Here is a 22,965-nt window from a genome sequence, read left to right as displayed (position 1 = left end):
TCAGTATGAACCTGGAGATGTGGGTCTTCAGGTCTTTGTACCTCCTGTCCAATGGTAGATCTGAGAAGATGGCCCAGATGGTGGGGATCTTTGAAGCTGGATATTGTTGAGGCAGTGTTTCCTCTGGATACTACTGATGATGGAGAGGGAGGTTCCAATGCTGCATTGGGCAGAGTTCATCCTGCTCTTCCAAGCCCGGCTGACCTCTCTCCCCAGTCCAGAGATATTTTAGATATATTAACTTTATTTGTCACATATACATCAAAACATTGAAACGTACAGTGAAATGTGTGGTGTTGTGTCAAATCTGAACACCAAGGATAGTGCTGATGCCAGCCCACAAGTGTCGCCATGCTTCTGCCACCAAAGTAGCATGTCCACTGTGACTAATGCTAACTGTACGTCTGTGGAATGTGGGAGGAAACCAGAGTACCCTGAGGAAACTGACATGGAGCTGGGGAGAATGTACAAACTCCTTTCAGAAAGTCACAGGAATCGTACCCTGATGGGTGACCGCTGGTGCTGCAAAGCGATTGCACTAACTGCTACACGACCATACCATCCCACGTGGTTTGAGCTAACTGATCTGACTGATATCCTTTCTGAATCCATGCAGATCCGAGGAGGAAAGCTGATGATCACTAACACTCGGAAGAGCGATGCAGGGAAGTACATCTGTGTAGGAACCAACATGGTGGGTGAGCGCGAGAGTGAGGTGGCAGAACTGACAGTCTTGGGTGAGTGTGTTCTCCAGCAATATTGGTGATGTGTATAGCCCATGGTAAAGTAGTGGCACAGAGATCTTAGTACCTGACCAGTAATCAAGAAACCAGGAGGAACAACACCAAAGAATGAGGGGGCATCTCATTGAAACCTACCAGGTACTGAAACGCCTGGATAGAGTGGACATGGAGAGGCTGTTTTATTGACAGTGGAGTCTAGGAAAAGAGGTCACAGTTTCAGAATAAAGGGATGTTGCTTTAGAACAGATATGAGAGGAATTTCTTCTGCCAGAAGGTAGTTAAATTTGTTTCCACAGAGGGCTGTAGACACCAAGTCTTTGAATATACTTAAGCCAAAGTTGACGTGTTTTAAATTGGTTATGGGGAGAAGGTAAGCGAATTGAGTTGGAAAAAAGAAATCAGCCATAATGGATCTTAAATGGTGTAGACACAATGGGCCAAATGGTCTAATTCTACTCTTAAGCTTATGGTTTATTGTCTAATCCAGAGTCCTGAGTTCAAATCCCACCACAACAGCAACTGTCTTCAATTTATGCATAATCTACAGAATGTTGTATTTGGTTCTGGTCTTCTCATTGTAAGAAACATGTCAAGGCATAGGGAAGGGTGTAGGAGAGGCTCACCAGAGTGTGCATGGATTAGGGAATATTAGCTGTAAGGACATGTTGGACAAACTTGAACTGCTTTTTGGGAGCATCGGAGGCTGATAGAAGGTTATAAAATTATGAGAGACACATACGGTAGATAGAATTTTTGTCCCTGATGGGAAAGTCAAATGCTGGAGGGCATAGCTTTAAGGTGAGAAGGGAAACACTTGACATTTCAGGAACAGATTTTCCCCTCTATGGTCAGATTTCTGAATGGACAATGAATCACTTATTTTTTGCTCTCATTCTGCACTATTTATATATGTTATTGTAATTTATAGTTTTTTAAATGATCATGTATTGCATTGTACTGCTGCCACAAAACAAGAGATTTTGTGACATATGCCGGTGATATTAAACCTGATTCTGATTCTGATCCTGATTCGGAAAGCTTAAAGGAGGTGTGGAGGGTAAGTTTTGGTAAGAGAGTACTGGCTGCTGGGAATGGGATGGCAGGGCTGGTGGTAGGAGCAGATATGATAGTGGCATTGAAGAAGGTTTTTGACTGATGAATCAATGGAGGGAATAGGATGTACTGAAAAATCAAGCCCTCATCTCTGTTGATCATGTTCTCTACCTCTCTTGTCTCTCCCCTCCCTCACCAGAGCGGCCATCCTTTGTGAAGAAACCAAATAGCCAGGTTTTACTGGTGGACGAGACGGTGGAGTTCAAGTGTGAGGCTCGAGGAGATCCTACGCCCACCGTGCACTGGAGGAAGGAAGATGGACAGCTGCCCAAACTCAGGTACCAAGGGTCTGCACTGGGCATGCTGGGTGACCTGTGGGAGGCACACACAGGCCTGGGACAGCGTTTGTGTTTCTGCCTCTTGATACCTCCCAAAACGCATGGGGGCTAGGTAGTGTGGATTAGTGATGGTGGTGGGGGGTGCGGAGGGGTGGGTTAGTGGGTGGAGGTGTTGATCAGCCTTACTGCTTAGGGGGAGTAACTGTTTTCGAGTCTGGTGGTCCTGGCGTGGGTGCTACGTAACTTCCTCCCTGATGGGACTAGGACAAACAGTCCATGAGTAGGGTGGGTGGGATCCTTCACAATGTTACTGGCCTCTTGTTGGCATCTTTCTGTATGTATGTCCATGATGGAGGGTAGGCTGGAACCGATGATGCGTTAGGCAGTTTTGATTAACCGTTGTAGAGACTTCCTGTCTGCCGTTGTGCAGTTTCCATACTATGTAGTGATGCAGTTTGGAAGGATGCTTTCTACTACACATCTGTAGAGTGATATGAGTATAGATGTGCATAGTCCAGTTCCTTTCAGCCCCAAGTCAGAAAGTAGAGGCGTAGGTGAGCTTTCTTGATTGTGTGTGATGTGGTCTAGGACCATGAGAGATGTGGACTCTCAGGAGTATGAAACCGCTCACATTTTCCAATACTGTGGTGCCTACCTAAAGAGGGGTATGAGTGGTACGAGTTCACCTGAAGTTAGTAACTATCTCTTTTGTCTTCAGAGTTCAAAGTAAATTTGTATGCAATGTATATACTGTATATGTCACCGTATGCAACCCTGAGGTTCATTTTCTTTCTCTCAATAAATCCAATAACTACCTAATAGAATCAATGAAAGACTGTGCCACCAGGATGGACAACCAGTGTGCAAAAGACAACACACTGTGCTAATACAAAAATATAGAAAAAAAGAAATAATAATGATAAAAAATAAGAAATAAATATTTAGAATATGAGGAGTTCTTGAAAGTGTCCATAGCTTGCGGAAACAATTCAGTGAAGGGGCAAGTGAAGTTTGGGTGAAGTTATCCTCTCTGGTTCAGGAGCCTGTTGGCTGAGGGGTAATAACTGAACCTGGTGGGGTGAATCCTGAGGCTCCTGTACCTTCTTCCTGATGGCAGGAGGGTGAAAAGAGCATGACCTGGGTGGTGGGGGTCCCTGATGATGGATGCTGCTTTCCTGTGACAACACTTCTTCTAGATGTGATCAATGGTAGGGAGGGCTACACCTGTGATGGACTGGGCAGTATCTGCTACTTTATTGTAGGAATTTCTACTCAAGGGCATTAGTGTTTCCATACCAGGCTGTAATGCAGCCAGTCTATATACTCTCCGTTGTACATCTATAGAAGTTTGTCGAAGTTGTAGATGTTGTGCCAAATCTTCGCAAACTCCTAAGGAAGTAGAGGTGCTGCCATGCTTTCTTTGTAATTGCCCTTACATGCTGGGCCCAGGAGAAGTTCTCTGAAATGATAACACCGAGGAATTTAAAGTCGCTGACCTTCACCCTTGATCCCCAAATGAGAACTTCAATTTCCTCCCCTTGAAGTAAATATCAGCTCCTCGGTCTTGATGACATTGAGTAAGAGATTGTTGTGGCATCACTCAGCTAGCTTTTCAATCTCCCTCCTATATGTGGATTTGTCCCCACCTTTGATTCGGCCAACAACTGTGGTGTCGTCAGCAAACTTAAACGTGGCATTGGAGCTGTGCTTAGCCACACAGTCAGAAGTGTGTATAGAGCAGGGGGCTAAGCACACATCCTTGTGGGCACCTGAGTTGATGGAGATCGCGGAGGAGATGTTGTTGCCAATCGGAACTGACTGGGTCTGCAGGTGAGGAAATCAAGGATTCAATTGCACAAGGAGATATTGAGGCCAATGTGTGAGAGCTTATTGATTAGTATTGAGGGGATGGTAGTATTGAATGCTGAGCTGTAGTCGACAAGAGCATTCTGATGCATGCATCTTTGCTGTCCAGATGTTTCAGGGTTGAGTAAAGAGCCAATGAGATAGTATCTGCTGTGGACCTGTTGTGCCGGTAGGCAAATTGGAGGGGTTTCAAGTCACTTCTCCGGCAGGAGTTGGTATATTTCAACACCAGCCTCTCAAAACATATCATCACTGTGGATGTAAGTGCAACTGGATGTCTTGTTGACATTGAGGAAGAGGTTGTTTCTCCTCCTCCCTGTAGACCGTCCCATCATTGTTGATGAAGAGCCCCACCCCGCCACTATTGTTTCATCAGCCGACTTGACAATGTGTTTACTCGGATGTTTGGCTGTGCAGTGATGTGCGAGCGGAGTGTACAGCAGTGGGCTCGGCACACAGCCCTGACAAAAGAATTGTTTTATTGTTTTTTTTCAGTGGTGTGAGACCTCCACTGGCTGGGGTTGAGCACAGATGCTGCTTCCCTGCTATCCACAGTATATCGTCAATATGCAAACTAGTACGTACGTCAGGGCAGTGTGATGTGGACAGCAAGTTGTTCCCCGGCAGCGGGCTGCCCCTCTCCATGCAGCTGATGAGCCCAAAGGAATGGCAGGGACCGGTTCAGTTTGGCACCAGCAGCATTCAGGAGCTGCCAGTCAACACTGAACTCAATATAGGACTGCCTCAGGCACTCCAACTCCAGGTTTTTTCGGGGTTTCCCCATTAATGAGTATAGCCTCAAGGCAGTGGAGGTTTGAGATTGGAGATTTCCTTCTCGTAGATGAGCTGCCAACCATGTCTGATGAGCTCCATCTCCTCGATTGGGGGTTAATTATAGGCAGGATAAATGAATATAAGAAATAGCCCATCGAGCCTGCTCCACCCTTCAGTAAGATTGCGGCTGATCTGGCTGTGGACTCCAGCGAGATCCTGTTGCTCTTTCAAATATGGTTGGGGTTTTAACTGCACCCACACCACAAGGTGTCATTGAAAAAATACACGTGTGTATGTCAAGGCAGCTCTACCCTGAAGACGCAAACAACAGGAATTCTGCAGATGCTGGAAATTAAAGCAACACACATCAAAGTTGCTGGTGAACGCAGGAATTCTGCGGATGCTGGCCTGCTGCGTTCACCAGCAACTTTGATGTGTGTTGCTCGACCCTGAAGAGTCAGTTCAGAATTCAGTACTCAGGTACCTGCAGTGAGATTTCTGACTCGAAAGCCTCAGAGTATCACTCTAGTTCAATTCCATACCTCCTTCGTGGAGTTTGCACCTTCTTCCTGTGACTGTGTAGGTTTCCCCTGGGTGCTCTGGTTTCCTCCCACATCCAAAAGGCACATGGGTCGGTAGATAAGTTGCCCTCAGTGTGGAGTGAGTGGTAGAATTGGGGGAGGGGTGAGTTGATTTGGGTATTTAGGGAAAATAAAAAGGGATAGGTAAGTGGGCACTTGATTTCTGGCATGAATGGACTGAAGGGATTGCCACTTGATCAGCAGAAATGAGACTCTACTCAACCACTGCTGACATAGGATTTGAAATGAATCAATGTATTTTATTTCCTTTTGTCTTTACCTCCCTCTGTCACAGTCCTTCTTTCCCCTTCCCTCCCTCGCAATCCTTTCTCTCACTCTAAATCCCTTCCCTCACTTGTAATCCCTCCAGACATCCTCCTCCTAACCGCGTGAGTTTTCTCTGGGTGCTCCGGTTTCCTCACGCATTCCGAAGATGTACGGGTTAGGGTTAGTAAGTTGTGGGCATACTATGTTGGCGCCAGAAGCATGGGACACTTGCATGCTGCCCCAGCACAATCCTCAGTGATTTGATTTGATCTGCTGTGTGCTTTGATGTATGTGTGATAAATAATGGGCGTCATTGTAGTGTAGTGATTAGCACAATGCTTTACCGTACCGGTGATCCGGGTTCAATTCCCACCATTGCCTGTGAAGAGTTTGTATGTTCACCCTGTGACTGTGTGGGTTTCCTCCAGGAGCTCCATTTCATTCCACAGTCCAAAGACGTACTAGTTGGAAGGGTAATTGGTCATTATAAATTGTCCCGTGATTTGGCTAGGGTTAAATCGGGGGGCGGGGGGGGAGTTGCTCGAAGGGCTAGAAGGGCCTAATCTGCACTGTATCTCTAAGTTAAAAAAGAAAATAAAACTAATCTTTCATCTTTCGTTTCTGTGCTTAAAATGCTGCTTTATTTATCAGATTGATTACAATAAAAACATAGAACAGTAGTACAGGCCCTTTGGCCCACAGTGCTGTGCTGGACTAATCCCTATTTACATTAGGCCCTTCTGCCTGAATATTGTCCATATCCCACCATTCCCTGTATATTCATATGTATCTAACAGCCTCTTAAACATCTCTCTAGTATCTGTCTCCACCGCCACCCCCAGCAGCGCTTTCAATGCACCCAACACTACGTAGAAAAACCTGCCCCACACATCTCCTTTTGAACTTACCCCGTCTCACTGTAAGTGCATGCCATGTGCTGTTTAGACATTTTGACCTTGGGACCAAGATACCAGCTTTTAAGAGCAAGTTTTGGCCCAAGAAATCAACTGTTAATTCCTCTCCATAGATACTGCCTGACCTGCTGAGTTCCTCCTGCGTTTTTTGTGACCAGCACACACTGAATGTTTCAGGAACATCTTCTTCCACTCTGCCATCTGAATGGACAATGAACCCATAAACACTGCCTTACAACATATGCCAGTGATATTAAACCTGATCCCATTCTGTTTACTCCGCCTGTGCCTCTAAAATTCTATCAGGTCTAAATTCTCAAACTTATTGGGTGTAGCAATTTGGGGCTTCTGAAGTTGCAAAATCCTTGTTCTCTTTGCCCAGAGAGTTTCTGCAGCCCCCTCTTTCTGATTGAGTAGTGTCTCCACCTTCCGCACCATTTCTACTGCCCCTGCCACGGCTGGATGTCCTTATCCCTTCTGAAGTGTGGCCCCCGGGTTCCTATTTGTTGACTTCAGCCAGCCTCCCTAATGGGTGCCGATCTCCTCCCCAGGTCTGAGGTCCAAGGAGGTAACACACTGATCATTCAACATGTGACGGCTGCTGACGTGGGGACATACAGCTGTGTGGCCGAGAACATTGTGGGGAAAACGGAGACCTCAGTCACATTGACGGTGCACGGTGAGTAAATATTGCCTGTCCATTATGCTGAGGGAGGAGCTGATGGAGAGAGAGAGGGTGAAGCAGGAGAAGGTAATAGAATTGGGGGGGGGTGGGGTGGAGAAAGGGAGATGATAAAGGAATGAGGGGTTTAGATAGGATAAATGTAAGCAGGTGCCTTCCACTGATGTTGGGTGACACTAGAACTAGAGGTCATGGGTTAAGGGTGAAAGATGAAATACATGAGGGGGATCTTCTTCACTCAGAGAGTGGTGAGAGTGTGGAACGAGCTGCCTGTGGAAGTGGTGGATACGGATTTGATTGCAACATTTAAGATAAATTAGGATAGGTACATGGATGGGAGGGGTATAGGGATGGGACTAAGCAGAATAATGGTTAGGCATGGACTAGATGGGATGAAGGGCCTGTTTCTGTACTGTAGTGTTCTATAGTTCTATGACTCTACATAAAATGTGGAAAGTAAATGAAGATGCAGAGAGAGACTGAGAGAAGGAAGGACTGAGAAGGGGAATTGGAGAGGAGGAGAACAAGGTAAATAGTAAAAAGAGGGGATGAGAGAATGAAGGATGTGGGAAATGGAGAAATTGAAATTCAGTCAAGTTTATTATCATCTCCGTACATCCGTGTGTGTACAGGTGCAATGACAAACTTACTTTCAGCAGAATCACAGACACAGCATAAGATAAGCAGCATTCACAGACTAAACTTCAGCATTAGTGAAAAACAGTGCTAAGAAAGAACCCAATTAGAACAAGTTTAGTGCAAGCTCGTTATAGTGTTGCCAGTGATGAGGGTTGTGAATGTAAAAAGAGTGAAGCAGATAGAATTTTTAACTTGAAAAATAAACTTTATCCATCAAAAATATATTCAGGTACAAAAGCTATAGTGCAAGGCTCACTACATTCTTAGTGTTTACATTTACATAAACAGTGTTATCTGTTCGAGATACCAGTCAGTTTCAGTTTTGTAGTTGGCATCATTATCATTCATGTCGCCTTCCTGTATGATACACATTTGAAGTGCTTGTGTGTCCTTCAGCCTCCCGGTGTGTATTGGTGGGAGGAACTCAGAGGGCGGTGCAGTCATTACCCACATTGGACTTCAGTGCGCCCCTCCGCATGTACTGCTGCAGCTTGGAATTTGCCAGTCTGCAGCAATCCCTGATGGGTATGTCACTGTGCTGGGAGACCAACTAGTTACTGGCAGGTGAAAGTGACTTTCACCGAGTTGATGCCTATCTCAGTGTGTGTGACCCTAATAGAAGCCCGTAGATCCCGACAAACTACCTAGCATCCTTCTCCAGAACTTGTTTGCAAATACACAATTTGCAAAGAGGTGGGTTCTTCGTCAGCACAATTGGCTTGATGGCCAACGTTGGGAGCAATGTTGGTCTAGATTTTTTTTCTAGATTCCCGCTAGATTTTTTTTACAGCTACGTGGACTATCCATTGCTCTGAGGAGGAAATTTTTACATGGCCTGAAAACTGCATAGCACTTTAAATGTTTTTTTTGTAATATGCATGCATATTATGAATATTGACTAGACAACATTGGTGTTCAACTGGCCGCTGGTTTATTAACAATGAGCTATCAACTTCCATTCTGTGCTTATTGTTACAATTTTTAACAGTATCGTAACTTGAAACACTGACAATGTAAATACATTGAAACTCTAAAATGTTTTAAAGTAAAGATGGTGGCACATTTGTTTAGAAAATTTATGAATTATATTTTGAACATAACTAATTACAAGGTATCTCACATTCATAGTAGCATAGATTTCAAAATTATATTAACATTATCTAAAAGAAATTCCAGCTGCACAACAGCAAAAGGTATGAGCGTGGGAACATTTTGGTTACTGCGTGGCTGCACACCAACGCAGCTTAGAGGGAACAGTGGCTGGGTGTGAGGAAGGATCTGACTGGGTGGCCCCCTGTCACTGCCACCCTAATGAGGTTTTGGTGCTTGGCTGACAAGTAAGGTAGCAGTTAGTGTAACACTTTACAGCACCAGAATTAATTCTGGTGTTGACTGGAAGAAGCTTCTTCAATCTACCCATGACATATGTTTGAGTCAAATTTCAAAATAAATTTATTATCAAAGCATGAAGATGTCACCATATACAATCTTGAGATTCATATCTTGCGGACATTTACAGGAAAATAAGAAATACAATAGAATTTATGGAAAGCTACACATAACCAAAGAAGGACAAATAACCAAGAGTACAAAAAAATTCCAATAGTGCTAATAATAAAGTAAATATTTCTTAGAACATGAATTGTGGAATCCTTGAAAGTGAGTCCATAGGTTGTGGAATCATTACAGTGTTGAGGTGAGAGAAGTTATCCTTGCCTGTTTCCTCTGGGTTCTCCAGTTTCTAACGACATACAGGTTAGGATTAGTGAGATGTGGGAATGCTATGTTGGCACAGGAAGTGTGGTAACACTTGCAGACGACCCCCCAGGACATCCTCAGAATGTGTTGGTCGTTGACACAGACGAGGCATTTCACTCCATGTTTTGATGTACGTGACAAGTGAAAGCAGATCTAATTTTGTTGGTGAGTTCTGGCGATGAGGTGTTCTGCCAGATGTTTTGGACAGTCTCTTTGGGACAAATCTAAACAGAACAGAGATGTAGACATGGGTGAGGCAGCGGGACTTACAATGAAGTAGGGCAGGGCAGGTTTTAAAGCATTCTAACCTTGATCTGTGTTTGAGAGTGCAGATTATTATCAAAGTCAGGCTACGTCCTTGTCCTGCAGTCTCCTGTGATGAACTTCCATTTATCCCAGGTGGTAATCAGCTCTCATTGTAGGTGTGATCTCATTCAACAACCACGCAACACTCACCCTTGTTCCTTTCCGTCGGAGTGTCCCTATCAGAATCGTTTTATCACTGACAGATGTCGTGAAATATGTTGTGTTGTGGCAGCAGTACAGCACAAGGTATAGATACAAAAATTAATATAATACAGAAATAATGCAAAAAGAGGGTAAATATTGAGGTCGTGTTTGTCGGTTCATGGACCGTTCGGAAGTCTGATGGTGGAGGGGAAGAAGCTTTACTTACTGAGATACAGCATGGAATAAGTCCTTCCAGCCCTTCGATCTGCGATGCCCAGCAATCCCCTGATTTAATCACGGGACAATTTGCAATGACCAGTTAACCTAGCAAGCAGTACACCTTTGGAATGTGGGAAGAAATCGGAGCACCCGGAGCAAACTTGTGTGGTCACAGGGACAAAGTGCAAACATTTTAAAGGCAGCAATGGGAATTGAACCCTGGTCACTTGTGCTGTAAAGCATTGTGCTAACCACTACACTGCCGTGCTGCCTAAAATGGTACAAGCTGTTCCTAAAACATTGCATGTGGGTCTTCAGGCTGCCCTACCTTCTCCCTGAGAGCAAGAAGAAGGGTGCTCTCCACCACCCCTGCGCACCTGGTTTCACCTGTCACCTTCTAGCTTGTACTTCTTCCCCTCCCGCCAACTTCTATTTCTGGCTTCTTCCCCCTTCCTTTCCAGTCCGGATGAAGGGTCTCAGCCTGAAACGTTGGCTGCTTATTCCCCTCTGTAGATGTGGCCTGACCGGCTGAGTTCCTCCAGCACATTGAGAGTGTTACGTATGTCTGTTTGTGAGTGTGAGCATGTCAATGAGTTAGCGTGTATGCTTCCATGTATGTGTGTGTGTTGATAGTGTTTTTATGTTTTGGTGTGCATGTATAGAATGGCACTGTCGCACAGTGGGTCGAGCTGCTGCCTCACAGTCCCAGCATCCTGAGTTTGTTCCCAAACCCCAGTGCTGTCTGCGTGGAGTTTTCATGCTTTCCCTGTTAGCCCACATGCTCGGATTTTCACCGATGTTCCAAAGACATGCTGTACTTAGTTAGATACTGCCTGTTACACCGCTGGCGTTTAAGGCACCGATGAAGGTCCTCCATCTCGGGGGGTGTTCAGGGCTTCCTTCAATATGTCAGTAGCTTCCTCTCGGTTTTCACACTGTCAGCCGCGTAAGTCCTGGAAGGAGGCTCAGGAATACCATCGCATACAGATGTAGAAAGATTCTTCATTGCTGTTTCCATAACACTTTTGTTTTTGTTCAGTCAGGGTTGTTAGCCCTGAACTGAACACCCGAAGCTGGAGAACCAGTGGACCACTCTTAGTCTGTTGATGTTTTCCGATGAGACCCTTCATCTGGAGAATATCTTGGCCCTGATGGAGAGCAAAGGAGGTTTAGCAAAAGATCACTGGATTCCAAGGATTAAATTAGCAGGAACAATTCCAGGAAGTCCAAAACAAGGACAACCTGGAGTAATGTGTCCACTTCAGGTCGCCTCATTACAGGAAGGATGTGACAGTTTCCTGATGCCTCCACAATCTCTATTGCTACCTTTTTCAGAACCCTGGGGTGCAGTTCATCTGGTCCAAGTGGCTTATGTGCCCTTAGGTCTTTCAGCTTTTTGATCACCTTCTCCCTTGTAATAGTAACTGCACTCACTTCTCTTCCCTCACACCTTTTAACACCTGGCACACTGCTAGTGTCTTCCACAGTGAAGACTGATGCAAAATACTCATTTACTTCATCCGCCATCTCTTCCTCCCCGTTATTACTTCTCCGACCTCATTTTCTGGTGAGCCTATATCCTCTCTCACCTCTCTTTTATTTTTATGTACTTGATAAAGCTTTTTTTTCCTATCCACCTTGATATTGTTTGCTAGCTTGCTTCCATGTTTCATCTTTTCCCTCCTAATGATTCTTTTAGTTGCTTTCTGTAGGTTTTTAAAAGCTTCCTAATCCTCCAACTTCCTGCTAATTTTTGCTTTGTTGTATGCCCTCTCTTTTGCATTTACATTACCTTTGACTTACGGTGTCAGCCACGGTTGCACTATTTTGCCATTTGAGTATTTCTTTGTTTTTGGAGTACATCTATCCTGCAGCTTCCTCATATATCCCAGAAACTCAGGGCATTGCTGCTTTGCTGTCATCCCGGCCGACATCTCCTTCCAATTTACTTTGGCCAACTCCTCTCTCATACCACTGTAATTTCCTTTACTCCACTGAAATACTGCTATATCAGACTTTACTTTCTCCCCATCAAACTTCAAGTTGAACGCAATCATATTGTCATCACTGTGTCTGAAGGGTTACTTTACCTCGAGCTCTCTAATTACCTTCAGTTCATTACATAATACCCAATTCAGTATAGCTGATCCCCTACTAGGTTCAACAACAAACTGCTCTAAAAAACGATCTTGTAGGCATTCAACAAATTCATTCTCTTAAGATCAATTACCAACCTGATTTTCCCAATTTACCTGTATGGTGAAATCTCCCATAACATTAACCTTTTGACGTTCCTTTTCTATTTCCCATTGTAATCTGTAGTCCACATCCCAGGTACTATTTGGAAGCATGTATATAACTGCCAACAAGGTCCTTTTACCCTTGCAGTTTCTTAACTCAAGCCACAAGAATTCAATATCTTCCGATCCTTTGTCACATCGTTCTAATAATTCGATGCCATTCTTTACCAGCAGAGCCACGCCACCCCCTCTACCTACCTTCCTATCCCTCCGATACAATGTGTAACTTTGGACATTCAGCTCCCAACTACAACCATACCTCAGCCACGATTCAGTGATGGCCACAACATCATACCCAACAATCTGTAAAAGTGCAACAAGATCATTCTCCTCATTTCTTACAGTCCATGCATTGAGATATAACGCTTTGAGTACTGTATTTGCTATCCTTTTTGATTCTGCATCCCTAATGCACTGATACTCACCCTGCTGGCTGCAATATGTCTTATCAACTGTCTGCCCTTCCTGACAGTCTGACTGCACACTGTCTTTGCTTTTTAACCATCCATCCAATCCTGAGTCGTTTCACTCAGGTTCCGAGGCCTCTGCCAAATTAATTTAAACCCTCCCCAACAGCTCTAACAAACCTGCCCCTGAGAATATTGATTCCCCCTCAGATTCAGGTGGAACCCATCCCCCAGGAGAGATCCCAATGATCCAGGAACCTGAAGCCTTGCTTCCTGAAAAGGCTTCTCAGCCACAAGTTTATCTGCCAGATCATCCTGTTTCTACTCTCACTGGCACGAGGATTATCAAGATGGTTTTAAAATGTTGCTGGTGTGGCTGCCTCAACCACTATTTCTGGCAGTCCGTTCCAAAGACGCACGGCTCTCTGAGAAAGGAAACAGCCTCTGATATTCCTTTTAAATCTCTCGGCTCCGGTCTTCCACTGCCCTCTAACCCCTCCCTTGGAAAAAAGCATTGTGTGCTTTCACCCTGCCTGTGCCCCTAATTTTCTTACCTTTATGAGGACATCCCAGCAGTTACCAATGCACCTAAACCCACGATCACTGTTAGCAGTAGCACCAGGCTCAAAGAGAGCTTCTACCCCACTGTAATAAGGCCATAATAACATAAGGTATAGGAGTAGAATTACTCCATTCAGCCCATCGAGTCTGCTCTGCATGGCTGATTTATTTTCCCTCTCCTGCCTCCTTCCATAAGCTTTGACATCCTTATATCAATGAACCTGATCGAGAACCTATCAACCTCCATTTTAACCTCCCAATAACTTGGCCTCCACAGCCATCTATGGCAATGAATTCTACAGATTCACCACCCTCTGGCTAAATAAATACTTCCTTTCTAAGGCTATTTGAACGGTCTCCTAGATGGACTCTTGGCCTCACAATCTATGACCTTGCACAGCACTTCCTCTGTCGCTGTTACTCTTAATTGTGCTGTATGTTTCGATGTACATATGACAAATAATACTAATCTTTCTCCTGCATTGATATTGTTTTACCTTGTTCCACCTCAATGCACTGTGTAAAGATTTGATCTGCACGAACAATATACAAAACAAGCTCTACTCTGGAACACTATACAGTACAAGCATCATCAATAAACCAACTCCAATTCCTATATAAGGTTACTCCTCAGTTTCCTGTGAACACTGAACTGATTCTACACCTATAAACTCACTTTCAAGCACTCTAAACCTTGTTCTCAATATTATTTATTATTTATTTATTAGTTACTATTATTATTTTTTGTATTGTGGCACAGATAAGAGTATACAGAGAGTATCTTTTCCCAAGGGTAGAAATGTGAAATGCCAGAGAGCATGCATTTAAGGTGAGAGGGGGTAATTTCAAAGGAGATGTGAGGGGCAAGCTGTTTTACGCAGAGAGTATGGTGGGTGCCTGGATTGTGTTGCCTGGGGTGGTGGAAGAGGCAGAAACATTAGAGACTTTTAAGACACGTTTAGATAGGCACGTGAATATGAGGAAAATGGAAGGATATGGACATTGTGTCGGCAGAGGGGGATAGTTACACAGGGCACAAAACAGTACAGCACTGTGTTGGCCCTTTAGCGCACAATGTTGTGACGATCTTTTAACCTACTCAAAGATCAATAGAACCTTTCCCTCCCACATAGGTCTCCATTTTTCTGTCACTATAGTTACCTGCACTGCACTTTCCCTGTAGCTGTTCCACTTTATTCTGCATTGTTATTTTTTTCTACTTCAATGCACTGTGTAAAGATTTGATCTGTACAGACAGTATGCAAGACGGGCGTTTCACTGTATCTCGGTACATATGACAATAATAAACCAATTCCATTTCCAATCTCCTACATTCCAGTTTAGATCGCCAACCCTATCACACTCCTCAGAAAAAAAAAGCTGCAGTGCAAGCCCGCTCCAGAGATTTATTTGTCTGTTTATTTACAGCTTCCTCTATTCCTCTCAAAGGAAATGAGACATAACAGCGCTTGACTGACTGATAACTTTGACCCTTGTGAATACACAAGACTTCAGATCAAGGCTGATAAGAAAGCGACCGAAACACATAAACAATTCATTCCATTCCTGGGAGCTGATTTGGAAATACTCATGTTCTGCCATCTCCACACCTTCTGCAGGCTGAAATTCATGATCTTGGAGCCTGCGCGTTGCCTCACTGAGAACAAATGGGCCTTGACACAGAGGTCATGGACTTCTCCTTCAGTGCTGTGAGCGCTGGTGCCACGATTATGTTACTCGATTAGTCAACCAGGTGCCTGTCCTCACAATGCAGACAGTTCGACTTGCAGCTTGGGTCTATGAACCAAATTAGCCTTCAGCTCCCTGCGTAGGGGAGAATGCAGGCGGAATCACGCACACTAATGCAAAACACAAGCCCAGAGCTCACATTGTCAAAGAGTGGCAGAGGGCAGCACAGTGGCACAGCAGTTGGCACGACGCTTTTCAATTCCTGCTGTTGTCTGTGAGGAGTTTCTGCATTCTCCGCATGTCCACGCGGGTTTCCTGCGGGTGCTCCAGTTTCCTCCCACATTCCAAAGGTTTATATGTTAGGGTTAGTAAGTTGTGGGCATGTGGTGTTGGCGCCGGAGGCGTGGCAACACTTGCGGGCTTCCCCCAGTACAACCCCACTGATTTGATTTGACTCAAACAGCGCATTTTACTCTTATGTTTTGATGTATGTGTGACAAATAAAGCTAATCTTTACATCTTGTTATAAAGAAACAGTGAAGTACCTTTGTTTACATGCCATCCAGACAGATCATTCCAGAAAAAAGTACTTTGAGATTGTGTACAGAAAGAGGACGAGTAGAGATTAGAGGATATAAGAGCATTAGACCACACGATATAGGAGCAGAATTAGACCATTTGGCCCATTGAGTCTGCTCTGCCCTTTCATCGTGGCTGATCGATTTTCCCTCTCAGCCCCAGTCTCCTGCCTTCTCCCTGTACCCTTCAAACCCTGATCAATTAAGAATCCATCAACCTCTGCTTTAGATATACCGTTAAGGTTACAGAGGAAGTGCAGACCAGACACACAAGTAAGGGGCAAGGGCCATGACACGTAGGTTTGAGGTCAAGAATTAATACATTCTTGTTCTAAAATTCAACCTTTTTGGATAAATTTAAGAGTCTTATTGGAACAAATTACTGGAATTCAACTTCCACATAACCCTGTATTATTTCTATGAGGTGGTATTGAAGGGATAAAACCGAAACTTAAACTGAATAAATACCAGAAAGAATTCATAAAAATTGCATTGGCAGTAGCCAAGAAGGCTATAGCAGTTACTTGGAAATCGGATTCGTATTTAAGTATGAATCGTTGGAACAATGAAATGTCTAGTTGTATTCCACTCGAAAAAATTACTTATAATTTAAGACATAAATATGAAACATTTTTGAATATTTGGCGCCCTTATTTACTAAAGATAGGATGGCATATTTAGTTGCTCCGATGATAAAGATATTGGTCCCTTGGGGAAAGTAACAAATAAATATACTAAATTTATTTTGAATCCCGTGGAGCATGTGGAAACCTTCCAATATCCAGGCAGTTCTTCTTTCTTTTTCTTTTTTTTTCCTTTTTTTTCAGCTAGGGGTATATATTGGGGGGTAGGGTTAAGGGGAGTGGGGAGGGTAGTCATTATCTTTCTATATAATCACTTCAAAAACAATAAAAATTATTTAAAAAAAAGAATTAATACATTGTATAAGAGATCTGTAATAACAGCAAGATGGAGCCTGGTGGTATGTTCTGTCAAACATCTTCTGTCTCCTGGGCGGGATACAAGTGCTCCTGGAATATCGAGCCTAGAACACCACAACACAGTACAGGCCTTTCAGCCCACGATGTTGTGTCGACCTTTTAACCTGCTCTAAGATCAATGTAGCCATTTCCTTCCACATAGCCCTCCATTTCTCATTCTTTCGTTTTAAGAGTCTTTTGCTGTTAATGTCCCTAATATATCTGCCTCTACACCACCCCGGGACCAGTTCCACGCCCTCTCCATTCTTTGAGTAAAGAAAATACAGCTGACATCCCCTTAATATTTCCTTGCAATCACTTTAAAGCCTTCATATTAGCCATTTCCACCCTGGAACAAGTCAATGACTGTCCAGTCTTTCTATGCCTCGCATCCTCCTTTGCTCCAAAAAGAAAAGCCCTAGCTTGCTCAGTCTATCCTCATAAGACATGCTCTCTGATCCAGGCAGCAGCCTGGTAAATCTTCTCTGCACCCTCCTCCATGTTTCCACACCCTTCCTATAATGAGGCAACCAGAAATGAACACAATATTCCAAACATGGTCTAACCAGGATTTGATAGCACTGCAACATTACCTCACAGCTTCTGAACTCAGTCCCCTGACTAATGAAGACCAACACAGCATGGGCCTTCTTAACAACCCTATCAACATGCGCAGCAACTTTGAGGGATCTATGGATGTGGACCCCTATTAGCCTTGTATTCTGCCTTCAAATTCAAACTTCCAAAGTGTATCATTTCACACTTTTTTATGCTGCACTCCAGCTGCCACTTCTCAGTCCAGCCCTGCATTGTGACAATGTCTCTCGGTGGTCAATGACATCTGCTGTGCTATCCACAATACCACCAACCCATTGATGACCAGAATGTGTTATGGTTGCAGTGCGATTAGATGTGAGTTCTTGCTATGAGTGAGCACATTCAAGGGGTTGAATGGCTAACTCCAGTTTCTAATCCGCATGTTTGCGTTAATTTATCCTCTTCCAATGCCCTGTCAGGTTGTCCCATTGTGCTTTGTAGTCTCCTCCTGAAGTGTCAACAACTTGCTGTCCCATCATTAGCAATGGAGTACTGGCTGGTTCAGTAATAGCTGGTGCTGATGGAGGGAAAGAGTGAGAATCAGGTTTATTATCACTGACATATAGTGTGAAATGTGTTGATTTGTCACAGGAGAAAAGTGAAAAGACAAAAAAAATATAAATTACATAAATACAGTAAATATTTCATACATACAAAGGAATAAAAAGATGGATTCATGGACTGTTCCGAAATCTGATAGTGGAGGGGAAGAAATTGTTTCTGAATCATTGAGTGTGTATCTTCACACTCCTGGTAATAATAATAATAATAATAATAATAATAAGGCATTGCCGAGATCAAGGATCCCCACCCTTTTATTTGCCATGGATCCCTACCACACGGTTGGGAACCCTGGCCTAGCTGGTGAGGCTTCTCAGTGATGGATGCCAGTTTCATGAGGTATTGCCTTTTGAAGACATCCTCGGTGGTGGGGAGGGCTCTGCCTGCGATGGAGCTGGCTGGGTCTATTGCCCCTTTTAGCCTCTTGCAATCCTGTGTGTTGGAGTCTCCATACCGGTCAGAATACTCTCCACCGTACATCAGTAGAAACTTGTGACATAGCAAATCTCCTCAAACTCCTCATGGACAACTGGGGGAACTATTAGTCCAAAGACAGTGAGTTGGCAAAATGTTTCCATGGTTTCTACTGAAAATTGGATTACCACCTCCCCTACATTTTAAGTCAGATAATGGATTGTACCAAGTCTGTCTATATTGAATCTGACATTGTAGTTTCCTGAAATTAACCTAGCAGTGGCTATTGATGCCAAGTGAGTCTTTCATGGACAGACTAATTGTCATTCTTCAGTGTAATGAGGGGTGTCTCTATGTATTGTGGGTGTAAATACATCTTACATTGCTCATTTCTGTGTCTGGTAACATAAGTAACTATTCCATTGTTGCTGCTTGAGGTAGCCTCCAACCTGATGGCATAAATCTCAATTTCTCCTTCAGGAAAACAAATTCCTCCCCCCCCCCGCCCTATTCCCCATCCTGGCCTCTTACCTCTTCTCACCTGCCAATTACTTTCCCCCGAGTCCGCTCGTCCTTCCCTTTCTCCTATGGTCCACTTTCCTCTCGCCTGGCTCAGGGTTGGATACCTCTTGCCAGAAACAGAGGGGTTTCTTGTGGCAATACAGGATCAGGTGGTTAACACAAAAAAAAAAGAAAAATACATAATAAAAGACCAACAAATTCAAGGTGATAAATGCAGAAAATGCCAAGAGAAACCAGAAACAATCCAACACATTACAGGATCCTGCAGCAGTTTAACTCAATCTGATTACTCACACAGGCAAAATCAACACCATTCAACAAAATCTTGCTTTAGAATTCAAACATATAAAAGACACCATACCTTACTATAAATACAAACCTGATCCGGTTATAGAGTTGGAGTCCTACAAATTATATTACAACCAATCCATTATTATATTATTATATATCCATTATTATAGATTGAGATTAAAAGGAAATTGAAAAAAAAGGAAAAGGAAATTGAACATGAACAGGGTATATATATAAACACATTGTCCCAATAATAATATTTTCAACTGACATCATCCCAAAGTCACTGTACAATAGCAATAAACAATTAGGTCTACACAGCAATGCTTATGTAAATCTCCAAATGTCCACCAGAATAGTCTGAAAGTTCCTAGCAATTAAAGAAATCACTGTGCTTGGCTGTGCCCGAACCTCAGGTTTTACGGGTTGAGCTGAGAAAAAATAAAAATACAATGATAATAATAACTTTATTAATAGAGCACTTTTCATACAGATGATGTAGTTGAAAGTGCTTTACAATGAGATAAGTACAAACATGAAAATAAAAATAAACGTGAAAATCAAAGACGAAAAGATGTTAATTAAAAGCAAGGTTAAATAAATAAGTTTTGAGCTGGTGTTTAAAAGTGTCAACTGAGTCTGCATCCCTTATAGTTTTAGGTATGGAATTCCTTCAAAAAAGCTGACTTGCCAATTATCTTTAGAGGGAGATTGTTTAAATTTAAGAGACCAGCGGCAGAAGACCTGAGAGCTCAAGCGGGATTATGAAACAAAAATGATTCTGTGATGTACTCTGATCCCAGACCATTAAGAGTTTTAAAACAAGTAAAAGCTTGAGGAATATGTCTGATATATTTATCTATTGTGTTTTTTATGCTGCGTCAGATCCAGAGTAACAATTTATTTCATTCTCCTTTGCACGTGTGTACTGGAAATGACATAAAAGAATCTTGAACTGATTAAAGAATATGTACAGCCCCACACTACACACAGTAAAGCATGGTAATACACTCAAATGGGAAGTCTACGTGCATGTAAAAAGTCACACACAAAAACTCTGGGAATTTACACACATGGGTATGAAGATGCACATAGACAAACAAACAAAGGCAAAAAGCAGCACACACACTTACACAACACACATGCTTTTAAATTCACCACGTTGCAATCATTCAGCAGGGCAGACGCAGCCAATTTACAGCTATTCTTCATTGACAAAGAAATTGGAAGGCTCGAAACTGAGTACAGAAACGAGCTGCATAGTTATCAGCGTGCTATGACCTCAGGAAAAGATGCTTGTATCAACCATAGTCTTGGAGGGCATGCAGGGGCTAGCCTGAACAGACATTGATCACAAGCGATTGAGCGATCGTTATTCTAAGTGCTACAAACGGTGTGCTGCCAGTGAAAGAAAGGGCACCTCTGTCTCATAACCATTAAAGTTACTTGTTTGATTTTGTTTTTTTGCTTTGATGAGTCAGTGCTGCCACTTATAAGTCTAATTACACATGACCATATTCCAACCTGCCAAATCTTTAGGGCCTCCGAACTGCTGACAGTTTCAGGCCAGAAAGGGAAGGGGCATGAAAAAAGCCCGTGTGCATCCACTGATCCTTCACTGAAGCCCTGTCACCGCTCAAAGATTGGCTCGTGTTCAACAACTAACTGGCAACACAACTTTAAACAGGAATCTTCACCCCGAGTGTGTGCAGTCAGGCCAAGCACTCAACCGCTGAAAGGAATGTGCAGTGCAAAAATCAATCAGCAAATTCTCTCAGGAATTTTTCTTATTTGTTTTCTTTTGGTATCACAGAACGGTTGTGGCATGGAAGGAGGCCAATCCGTCCATCCATTCTACGCTGGCTCTGTGTAGGAAGAGTCCTTCCAGTCCCACTTACCATAATTAGAATCAGAATCAGTTTTAATATCACTGGCATTAGTCATGAAATAATGTTGTTTTCAAACAGAAGTATTTAATTAAAAAAACAATAAATTACAATAAGAAATAGATATAAATAAAAAATAAAGTTATTTATTTATTTATTAAGTAGCACCTGCAAAAACGGAAAAAGATAGTGAAGTAGTGTTCATGGGTTCATTGTCCATTTAGAAATCTGATGGCGTAAGGAAAGCATTGACTGTGCGTCTTCAGGCTTCTGTACCTCCTCCCAGAGGGTAACAATGAGAAGAGGGCATGTCCTGGGTGATGAAAGTCCTTAATGACACTTTTTGGAGGCACGGCCTTTGGAAGATGTCCTTATTGATGGGGACCACGATGGAGCTGGCTACCAGGAAAGCCTGAAAGTATGTACCACTAGGCTCAAGGACATCCTCTATCTTGCTACGTAGGACTATTAAATGGCTTCCGAATATGACAAGATAGGCTCCTGACTTCACAGTTAAACCTTATTGTGATCTTTCATTTTATTGTCTACCTGCATTGCACTTTCTCTGTAGCTGTTACACTTTATCCTGCACACTTGTTTTTTGTCTTACCTTGTTCTGTCTTGATGCACTGTGTGATGATTTGATCTGTATGAACCATATGCAAGACAAGCTTTTCACTGTATCTCAATACGTAGGACAATATATGAGGAGGCATAATTTTAGGGTGATTGGAGCAAAGATTACGGGGGATTTAAAAGGTAGAGGTGTTTACAGAGAGAGAGAGAGAGAGAGTGATGAGTGCGTAGAATGTGTTGCCAGGAGTGGTGGTAGAGGCAGATACATTAGCGACATTCAAGTGACTCTTTGATAAGCATATGGAGGATAGTAAAATGGAGGGCTATGTAGGAGGGAAAGGCTAGATTGATCATAGAGTAGGTTGAAAGGTTGGCAAAACATTGAGGGCCAAATGGGCTGTACTACATTCTGTGTAATAGTAAACCAATTCCAATTCTAATACTAATATCTGTTCAAAGTAAATTTATTATCAAAGTACATATATGCCACCATATACAACCCTGAGATTTGTCTTTTGTGGGCAGCCACAGTAAATACTAAGAAGCACAATAGAATCCGTGGAAAACCTCACACAACAAAGATGCACAAACAACCAATGTGCAAAAGACAACAAACTGCAAATACAAAAAAGAGAAAAAAAACAAAATAATAATAATAGATATTGAGAACATGCGATGAAGAGCCCTTGAAAGTGAGTCTATAGGTTGTGGGAACAGTTCAGTGTTGGCGTGGGTGGAGATGAGTGAAGTTATCCCCTCAAATTGTTTCCCTTTAGTTACACGTGGGTAATTGGTTTATTATTGTCTCGTACTGAGATATGGTGAAGTGACTTGCTTGCATGTACTCTAGACACACTCATCATCATCATTATTTGTCATGTCAAATGATGTGGGCAATCATGGTCTTTTCATGACCATGATTGTCTAGGCAAATTTTTCCACAAAAGTGGTTTGCCATTGCCTTCTTCTAGGCAGTGTCTTTACAAGACGGGTGACCCCAGCCATTATCAACGCTCTTCAGGGATTGTCTGCATGGCTTCAGTGGTCACATAACCAGGACTTGTGATATGCACCACCTGCTCCCATGGCTTCAACATGACCCTGGTCGGGGGCTAAGCAGGTGCTACACCTTGCCCAAGGGTGGACCTGCAGGAGAGTGGAGTGAAGAAGTGCCTCACACCTCCTTTGGTAGAGATGCTACTCCACCCCGCCATTCACCAGACACATTATTCCATACAGAAGTACACAGAGGTAGTCAAAATGAAAACACAATGCAGAATATACTGTTGCATTTACGGAGAAATGCATTGCAGGGAGAC

General features: G+C 43.1%; 1 protein-coding gene across 10 annotated transcripts in view; it reads left to right on the top strand.

The window, feature by feature from the left end:
* robo1 (roundabout, axon guidance receptor, homolog 1 (Drosophila)) overlaps nucleotides 1-22,965 on the top strand; it is a 708,427-nt gene that overhangs the window by 575,296 nt on the left and 110,166 nt on the right. For all 10 annotated transcript variants that reach the window (XM_063050245.1, XM_063050243.1, XM_063050241.1 and 7 more), the window contains 3 exons: nucleotides 617-737; nucleotides 1,996-2,134; nucleotides 7,088-7,215. In XM_063050245.1, coding sequence (XP_062906315.1) covers nucleotides 617-737; nucleotides 1,996-2,134; nucleotides 7,088-7,215 — 388 coding nt within the window. The remainder of the gene's footprint in view (nucleotides 1-616; nucleotides 738-1,995; nucleotides 2,135-7,087; nucleotides 7,216-22,965) is intronic.

The sequence above is a fragment of the Mobula hypostoma genome, chromosome 6, assembly GCF_963921235.1.
Source record: "Mobula hypostoma chromosome 6, sMobHyp1.1, whole genome shotgun sequence".
NCBI classification, from domain to species: Eukaryota; Metazoa; Chordata; class Chondrichthyes; order Myliobatiformes; family Myliobatidae; genus Mobula; species Mobula hypostoma.
This window is presented reverse-complemented; position numbering and strand designations above follow the sequence as displayed.